Genomic DNA, 9,701 nt, shown 5'->3' with positions numbered 1-9,701 from the left:
AATGTGAACACACACACACACACAAACAAGTGTGCTGAAATATCAAATATAATCGAGAAAACAATCACTTCAGAAGGAATGCAATTTTATTTATTTATTTGTTTTGTTTTTTGAGATAGGGTTTCTTTGTGGCTTTGGAGCCTGTCCTGGAACTCGCTCTGGAGACCAGGCTGGCCTCGAACTCACAAAGATCCTCCTGCCTCGGACTCCCGAATGCTGGGATTAAAGGCGTGCACCACCACCACCCGGCGGAATGCAATTTTATATTAATCATCTCAACAACCCGAGAACATACAGAATTTTATATTTTCAAATTGTTTGTGGTTCTCAAAGGGTAGCTGCAAATTAGTCTCTTCATTTCATAGGCGATAAAAAATGAGCCATGGAAAAGATTTCCAGGAAAGATTAAAAAACAAACAAACAAAAAACCAAAGCTCATCAAGCAGACATTCTCATTGATTTTTACAATTAAAAAAGCGCAAAGTACTGTTAAAAAAAGAATTCCCGTGACAGCTACATGTCCAGTAAATCTCAAGTTTTTAAGGCTTAGTTACACATGTTCATTTTTATACATGTGGCATGTGTACATGTGGCAACACGTTCCGCGTCTGGGTTACATCCTGAAGATGCCGAAGTCGGTCTTCTGGATGGGCGCATTGAGGGCTGCACTGATGCTAAGGCCCAGAACCAGCCTGGTGTCCACGGGATCAATAATCCCATCGTCCCACAGCCTGTGGAAAGATGAAAATGGTCACTGTGAACCTGCCATCCAGCCGCCAGCCCGCCTTGTCGTGCTCAGAATCACTGAGAGGATCCCCTCACACACACAGCACAGGGCGCTCTTGACTAGCGCCTGCGTACTGCAGTCGCTGACCGGAAGTCATGTTTCAGAGTGGAACAAAGAAAAGAGCGGCAGTGCTCGCACCCAAGGATGCCACACGGAGCTTCAGCTTTAAGCATGACTTCCTGTTCCTTTGCTATGCACAGAAATGTAGCGATCACATTGATCTGCTTTTGTCATTAACATGGAGAGTCCCATAAGCACAACCCAGCAATCTACCCGCTAAAGGCATATTACCCAAAAGTCTTAGCAACTCGAAAATCACTGTGTAAGCCTTGCTGCATTTTACTAATAAAATAAGTAACTTAAAACACCGTTCTTTACTTTTGTTACAATGGAAAAAGTAACTTTAAACCACTTTGAAGAGAAACTTTTGAGTAGAGATTTTAGTTTGTTCTCACTGACACCTTCAAATTTATAAAGAAAAATGAATGAAAAATAACACTTTTTTTGATATTTTCTTTTTAGTGGATTGTTTGAAGTTTTTTAAAAGACAGATCTCACTCTTTAGGCCAGGTTTGCCTGGAACTTGTGGTGATCCTCCTGCCTCAGCCTTCTGCAGATTTGAAACCCCTTGCCAAAAGAGGAATGGCATCCTTTTGGGGGTTATTAGGAAGCAGTCATTCTACCTTCTCTACACAAACTGCCTCTAGTGTCCAGACATCACATCAATTATTAAACACTGGCAGCCAGGAATCATGTCTTTGCTCATAAAACATTCATCTAGGGACCCCAAAGGATCAATGGCCTATCAACATGGTGTTTTCAGAACTGTGGATTTGCTAGCCCTCAGGAGCCTGTGAGCAACAGACTCCTCCAAGCAATGATGGAGGGGCTTGTTAGTGAGTGCCCAAGGAAGAGGCTCGATCGGATGCCTGAACAAGGCTGAGGGCAACCCTTGAGCAGACCTACACAGGAGCCATAAGCATGAAGGGAACAACAGGGCTGGGGCGGGGCATTGAAGCACTGGTCTCGTACATGTGAGGTTTGATCCCCAGGACAACAGGCAGTGAAACAGAGGCTCCAATACCAGGAGCTACCCCAGAAAGCCAGCTTCCTCCATGTTCAAGCCTAGGCAAACCAGGGATTCACTGCTAATCTGAGATTTACCAAGCATAAGAACATGCCGGCCGGGCGTTGGTGGCGCACGCCTTTAATCCCAGCACTCGGGAGGCAGAGGCAGGTGGATCTCTGTGAGTTCGAGGCCAGCCTGGTCTACAAAGTGAGTTCCAGGACAGCTTCCAAAGCCACAGAGAAACCCTGTCTCGAAAAACCAAAAAAAAAAAAAAAAAAAAAGAACATGCCAAACCAGTTGGAAAGTCCTCTGGGAGAAGGTTGCTGTCTCCAGCAACTCTTTCAACAGTATGATTAAACACCTACAAATTAATAGGCAAACCCTCCTGTCTTTCAACATTTATTTCCAAAGATATATTTAGCCATGTTTACAATAATGCCTTGAATTTAATCCATTAACAAGTATTAATGTTAGTATGACAATAATAAAGGGTGAGATCTTTCCCAAGAGGTGATGCATTTTAGGCATTAGAAAAACAAGTTCATGGCTCATATATAATTCTCTATTCTTCAAGTTGAATATTTCAACTGTCCCTGAGCATGTCAGCCAAAACCTCATGTACAGAACTGTCAGTGAGCTTACATACACACTTTGTACTTACTTTAGATCTCTTACATGGCTTTCTATAGTGTGTCTGCCTCTACTGGCTCTATTACTGAACGTCTGTTTGCATTATGGCAAAGTGAGGTACATCTTTGTTGCTCAAACCAAAGATTGTGAAGTACTTTGTTGCTAATTAAATGAACTAATGACCCCCACAATATCTGTCTGTGGGGAAACCACACACACACACACACACACACACACACATACACACCACACACAATTAGCATGAAGACAGATAGGCTTTTCGAAAATGTTCTCAGGCTGTAGCTCAGATGGTAGAGTGGTGATCTACCATCAGAGGCCCTGGGTTCAACCCCACCCCCAGCACTGCATTAACTGTGGTGGTGACACATGGGCCTGCAATCCCAGCATTCCAGAGGGATCAGGCGGATCAGGAGTTCAGGATCATCCTTACACATAACCATTCTTACTTAGCCAGTCTGTTGTTGCCAAACAACAACAAAAAATCTCAAATGTTATTATCTGAACCAAAACAGAGTCTTTGTACTCTGTTGCCAATAGCTACGCTGGCCATGGTGGATGAAACCCAGGACTAGAATGGGTTCTAACTTTCTTATTTCCTTTCTCTCTTCTCTCCAGGCTGCCTTTACCAGTCAAGGGCATGATTCAAAGCACAACCTAGAAGACACTGGTATTTATTCTTTTCTCCATCTGCCCAAGGGAAGAAGGAAGACATGGTTTAGATTAGTCTTCATAACACTGAACATTACAGTTATTGGAAAAACCATCTGAAAGCATGTACTAGCGGTCTCCAGCTGGGACAGGCAGCGAGCATTGATTACCTCATTATGATTATGCTGTGCAGAAAACAAACAGCCAGCAGCCGCAATGGTGTCTGAGGTAATTACTTGGCACTGACATGTGGACCCTGGCTGTGACTAATCACCTTCAGAGTAAGCAAGCACACTTGTTAACCAGTGCCAGTGTGTGATCAGTCAACCTCATACTCAAACTGGGGGAGCAACCAATCAGGAGGGCCACACAGAAGTCATGTGCTCAAGCAGACATTAGGATCAACTCCTGATGTGTAGCACCCAGGGTTAGAACTCTTACTCTCAGCTCCTAACATGAGCCAACATCTGGTTACAGGGCCAAACAAGTCTACGGATACCCTAAGTGGGGTGGGTGTGGGGGAAAGGAGATGGAGCATCAGCGCAAGGAAGCCTGGGAGGGGACAGCAGTTTAGCATGAATGAATGATAGCATAAAAGTAACTGTTTGTCCAAGCAATACTTGCATTATTTAAACAACATCTTTCTGTGTAGCACAGGCTGACCTCAAACTTTAGTTCTCCTGCCAGAGATGCCCAAATGGCAGGGTACCAGGCTTGCACCATCAAAGCCAGCCAGACACTACATTTATCCTCCTATGACGGCCAACCATCCCAAGAGTTCAGGTCTCTGCAAAGCCGCTGCCCTGGATACCAGGAGTCCCCCTCATGGGTAGAGAAGGCCTGCTCCCACCTTGCACTGGAGTAGTAAGGGTTTCCTTCCTCTTCAAACCTCTTAATGATGGGCTCTTTCAAAGCTGCCTCCTCAGCACTGGAGAACTGAAAGAAAAGAGACAGTAAGTCAGCGAGTGTCCCTGGGACTGACTCCTCTAGAGAATTTGGGAAAGACATACTCTGTCAGCAATTGTGGTGCAGCTAACATTTGCACATTTATAGACAGATCGCAAATGATGCTTTAACATATATGGTCTTGCCTGGGACACAGGTTTAATTGTCAAGGACAACACAAAGCCAAAACCAAGGGTGTTCCTGCAGGGTACCATAATGGATGTGAGTCATAAATTATATAACTAAAAAGCATTTAACAGTCTCCAGTTAAAACGGGGAAGGACATAACATGGTGGCACAAGCCTTTGAACCTAGCACTTGGGAGGCAGAGACAGGTGGATCTCTGTAAGTTCAAGGTCAGTCTAATCTACAGAAAGAGTTCCAGAACAGCCAGAGCTACCCAGAGAAACTGTCTCAAAAAACAACAAAAAGATGGAGAAGGCCAGTCATAGCGGCCTTTAATCCTTTAACTAACTCTTTATAGGAGAATTGATTTTCAACTTTGAAATATTCCAGAGCTAGGGATGTAGGGAGACCTTGGCTTCAACCTCCAGTGTGGAAATAACTATGTAAACAAGCAGCTATACTTACATGACTTACTTCAAGTAAACCTTTCCCCCTCTCACACACATACTTAAGTGTAGAGGTAACAGCCACTGGAGGAAGAGCCTCTGACACTGCATTTGCATATATGAGAAGGCATGGTTTGAATAGCTACACATCAAATGAACCAAAGACCAGTTACTTAACAAGGGATTGCTTTTGTCTGCTAAGGCCAAGCATGCCTTTAAAACATCAGGCGGGCTTACTCTCCCACCTACACCAGCAGCAGCAGCTCCCCTTTGAGCTTCTCCCACCTAGACACACACACAAAGCAAAGCCACCACTTTGTTTCAATATTAACTGACAGGAATGTGAATTTAAAACACCAACTTAAGTCTACAGAGTTCCTGCTGCCAGGCCAAGACAAAGAGGCAGGCTGGGGAGAGAGTTCAGTGGGTAAAAGCACTTGCCTCAAAACCAGAGGACCTGAGTTCAAATCCCTAGCATCTGTAATAGCTAGACATGTAGCATGTAATTGCTGGACAGACATGCAGCACAAGCTGTAGTCCCAGCACTTCTACGGGGAGATGAGAGATGGAGGCAGGAGACTCTCTGGAAGCTCACAAGAGAGCTAGCCTAGTGTACACAACAGAAAAATAACCAAGAGACCCTGTCTCAAACGAGGTGAAAGGTGAGGACGATACCAGAGGCTATCCTGACCTCCCGTGCACGGGCGTTCTCATGCACGAATGTGTGCACGTACCCACACACAGGCACACAAAGATGAGGAGGGGAGAGAGAGAGACACGAATGCCTTTGTGCCATCCCAGCTCTGCAGACCCCACCATTGACCACACAATCCCTGCTGGCAGGGCAAAGCCCACACACACACCAAGGAGGTGTCTACATTATCTTTCCTATGATGAGACCATAGCATACATAAGCCACACCAAGAACACATAGCTACATTTCCAAACCTGGTGCTTAAAACAAAGCCATTAAAAGTCAGAACCAAACACTCACACAAAAGTTCTGAAGACTGACACTAAGAACCCTTCGGAAGAGCAGCCATCTGATTGGCTTTCATCGGCTTCCACAGAATACTAATGCTAGCCAGCTCTCAGGAGGTGACTGGATCTCCACCGGGCACCCTCAACAACAATGTAAAGCTACAACAAAAATCAGAAGCCTGCTCTGGGCCCAGGAGGACTAAATGGATTTCCTTAGCTCTCACTGACTACAGAAGAATGAGAAGCCAGAGTGTTTGGGTCTGGTGCTCCGGAATTTCTGGGGCCGCAGGCATGGGTCAGTGGTACCATGCTTGCTCAGCACGCTGAAGACCGGGGAGCGGAGCATCATCGCCCTCCCCACGGACACACAGGTGGCCTGGGTGCTCTGTTGGTGATGGTCAAACCACATGAAGAAGGAAGCCACTTACCTGCTTTCCCTCCCGGGCTTTCTGGTCTCTTGCCACGGTGGCTAGCACAGTGGCTGCCTGCTCTCCTCCCATCACCGAGATACGGGCATTTGGCCACATGTAGAGAAATCTTGGGCTGGGAGAAAGGAAAGGTATCATCAAGTTCATCCCATACAATCAGGCACGGTGGCAGAGGTCTGCAAGCCGAGTTCCACTCCAGATTAAAGATAGGGTCTGCTGAATGTCAGTTTATATCCCAAGCCTGGAAGACACTGTAATCTATTTTTGTTTTGTTTGTAACAGGGTCCTCAGTAGACCAAGCAGGCCTCAAATTTGCTCTGTGGCAAGGCTGGCCTTGAACTCCTGATTTCCTCTGCCTCCACCTGCTAAGAGCTAGGATTACAGGCATGTGCCACCACTGCCTGGTTTTAACATGACCATTTGTAATTACACATGAAACACATTTCTTTCTTTCAAAGAAAGCTGTGGTGATCACCCACCTATATGCTCTGCCACACATCCCATAGTTTCCAGCCCCATATGATCCGCCAATAATGACAGTTATCTTAGGCACTTTGGCACAGGATACAGCAGCCACCATCTTGGCACCATCTTTGGCAATTCCTTCAGCTTCATAGTCTCTACCAACCATGAATCCTAGGAGAGAGAACAGAAACACAGCCTTGAACAATAGATGCGCATGCAGAAATCAATTCCACCAAGGTTCGGTCAAGTCCTGGCCTAAACTAACTTTACTGTAAGGCTTCTTATACTAACAAAATAGTCACATGAGGACTACATACCCCAACTGTGCTTTAATGAGTTGAAACAAAAATTCCTCTCCCCACTTTTTAGATGTCCTTAAAACACTTTGTTTCTATACACACAGAGCTTTGAGCAACAGACAGAAGCAATCTGTCTTCCAGGGAGCATCTCAAACCATACAGGGAGAGACTGGCATGGCCACAGGAAAGGTACCACCCACCCGGAAAACCAGTCTGGAAGGTTTCCATAGCCACTGACCTGGTTTAAAATAGAGACTGCTTCTTTTGCAGTACTGCTTAAAACTTTGATGAAATAAAGATTAATGTTTCATGGGGATGCCAAGTTCCTGCCAGGGGTTCAACAGTAAGACTTAAAAAAAATGGTTTCCCTTGGTAATTACAGGGTTCCTCTGCTCTCTCAAGCCCCAGCTTGGCAGAAAGTGGTATGCAGTTGTAGCATGCATTCCACGGCAGGGGCCATCCTTCTCTTATTTGAAAACAACAAAGTCAGGTTTCAGTGTCCCCCTCCTTCCTACACTGTAGACACGCACACACAGGCAAACGTGCACTCACACACACAGAAACCAAACAAACACACCAACACAGAAAACCCTGAACAGTCATGCTTCCTATCTCCCTGAACTCTTAGCGCTGTAGAAAACAAAAAGTGTGATTGTATTCTTCCCTGAAAGACCTTGCCACTCTCAGAGTTCTTACCCCCCCAAAAAAAGGACGGTAACAAGGAGAAAAAAGCCAGGGTGGCTTGAAGACCATCCTAAGCCTTCTCTTGTCTCTGTTCATTCTGACATAGCTTACACTTTCATTCCTAGCTAAGATGCCCCAGCCCCAGATTTAGTCAGTGGCATATTGCACGTCCATCAACACACCAATGTCTCACAGGTTCCCCACACACAATGTTGCAAAACAAACTCAGCCTCTGCTCCAAAAACAGCACAAACAAAGCAAAACAAAATGAAAATGGGAAAATTGTCTAAGCACATGTTTAACTTCCTGGTGATGAGTCACTATTAGAAATGAGGTCCCTAAAAGTGGTGAAAACTTCAGAGAACTTTCTGTCTGTTCTTAGCAGGTCACCATGTAGGGAATTCTCAGGTCACCATTTGGAACTAATTCCTGTCAAAGTTCATCAAGGGCTGAGGGTGTGGTAGGTGATAGGCACTTATCTAGCATGTTTAAGGCCCTGGTTCCTACCCCTAGCACTGGAAAAACAAAACAACAATAAACACACACACACACACACACACACACACACACAATCTAACCTACATTGAACTTGAGCACAACACAGAATGAATTCTGCACCATTACTATATAATGTCCTGTTCCAAGTTGAAAGCCCTGGATAGTAAGGCTGCCTTATTTAAACAACTAATTAAAAGCTGGGTGTAGTGGTGCATGTCTTTAATTCTAGAAAACAGAAGGTAGAGGAGACAGGCAGATCTTTGTAAGTTCAAGGCCAACCTAGACTAGCAGTGTGTTCAAGGCCAAGCAAGGCTACACAGTAAAACCCAGTCTAAAAAAGTAGTCTGTTTGTCCCAAAGAAAGAAAGTTTCTTGGTAGCCAGTGTATCTTAAGATGTGTGTCTACATTAACACAATGCAACATGGTAACATACAAAACGGAGCAAAGAACCTCTAAACCCTACAGCAAGAGGCCTTCAAGATCAACAGACTCTAGCTTTATGATCATCTATGGAACATGAAGTTCAGGCGCAAAACGGGGTCAGGCCACTCTTTGGGGTTAAAATGCAATACCCCCCACCTTCCCGGCTTCCGTACAAACATACATTTTCAAAAGGCATTAGTTCAAGACTGGGGAGATGGCTGAGTCAGTAAAGTGCTTACCACGAGGCACAAGGACCTGACTTTTATCCCTAGCACTCTCATAGAATGCCAGGTGGTCTGGTGGACATCTGTATGTACTCCCAGTGCTGGGAAGACAGAGCAGGAGGATCCTAAGAGATCAGTGGTCAGCCAATGTAGACACCGTAGCTCAGAAACAAGGTGGACAGCTCCGCAGGAATAACATTTGAAGCTGACCCCTGGCCTCTAATGTGCACACACACCCACACTCAAAGAATAGATATGGGACATTATTTCCCATAGAATTAACTTTATGGTGAAAGGTAAGGCGATGCCCATAGCATGTGCTTGGAATCATTAGGATACTGAGACAGCGAGTTAGATACCCTCTCGGGCAGCTATAAGACGGGACGCCCTGCTGCTCTCTGGCTGAGATGTACACAGGAGCAGGAGTCAAGGGAAGCCATTAGAAAGTTTGTGATACGGAAACCGCTTCAGTCAGAACCCACGATAATCTCAGTATTCATGAACACGCTCTGCATTAGCACACGAGCCACGATGGACAGCGCAGCCCTGAACCAGGTGTACATGAGCAGAACTTTGGCCTCACCGGTGATGTTCTGGAGGAACAGCAGGGGGATCTTTCTTTGGCAGCACAACTGGACGAAGTGAGCTCCCTGTAAACACAACACAGAAACACCAGCTCTATAAAAACAAATGAACCCTAGCAAGCATCCTACCAGGCCCACACGTCCAGCCAGAGACAGCCCCGTCTGGCCGGCAGGACCTCTTGTTTCTGGTAGCAGTTCGGTGCTGCCCTGTCACCAACAGGGCATAAGGGACTGTGGGTCTGCATATCACTCACTTTAGCTAACTGCCTGTGAGGTCCCAGGCATGAAGCTGTGAGAGCTTCTGTGTCAGGATGAAATCAGTCTCTCACTCAAACAGCAAGAGAGCACATGGAAGAGAAAGAGATCTGCTCTCACTCTCCAGGTCCCCACTTTAGAAAGCCCTCTTGGGTATCAAGGCCGACGCTCACATTTGGGTGACCATT

At 45.6% G+C, this 9,701-nt stretch overlaps 1 protein-coding gene across 1 annotated transcript in view; it reads right to left on the bottom strand.

The window, feature by feature from the left end:
* Nucleotides 1-287: 287 nt before the first annotated feature.
* Mccc2 (methylcrotonyl-CoA carboxylase subunit 2) overlaps nucleotides 288-9,701 on the bottom strand; it is a 73,149-nt gene continuing 63,735 nt past the window's right edge. The window contains exons 13-17 of the mRNA XM_040728959.1: nucleotides 9,258-9,324; nucleotides 6,561-6,717; nucleotides 6,082-6,196; nucleotides 4,006-4,091; nucleotides 288-731 (exon numbers count right to left, since the gene is read on the bottom strand). Coding sequence (XP_040584893.1) covers nucleotides 614-731; nucleotides 4,006-4,091; nucleotides 6,082-6,196; nucleotides 6,561-6,717; nucleotides 9,258-9,324 — 543 coding nt within the window. The 3' untranslated portion in view covers nucleotides 288-613. The remainder of the gene's footprint in view (nucleotides 732-4,005; nucleotides 4,092-6,081; nucleotides 6,197-6,560; nucleotides 6,718-9,257; nucleotides 9,325-9,701) is intronic.

Source organism: Mesocricetus auratus, unplaced genomic scaffold (assembly GCF_017639785.1).
Source record: "Mesocricetus auratus isolate SY011 unplaced genomic scaffold, BCM_Maur_2.0 Super-Scaffold_100020, whole genome shotgun sequence".
Taxonomy (NCBI): Eukaryota; Metazoa; Chordata; class Mammalia; order Rodentia; family Cricetidae; genus Mesocricetus; species Mesocricetus auratus.
The sequence above is the reverse complement of the archived record's forward strand: the minus strand, read 5'-3'. Positions and strand labels throughout refer to the sequence as shown.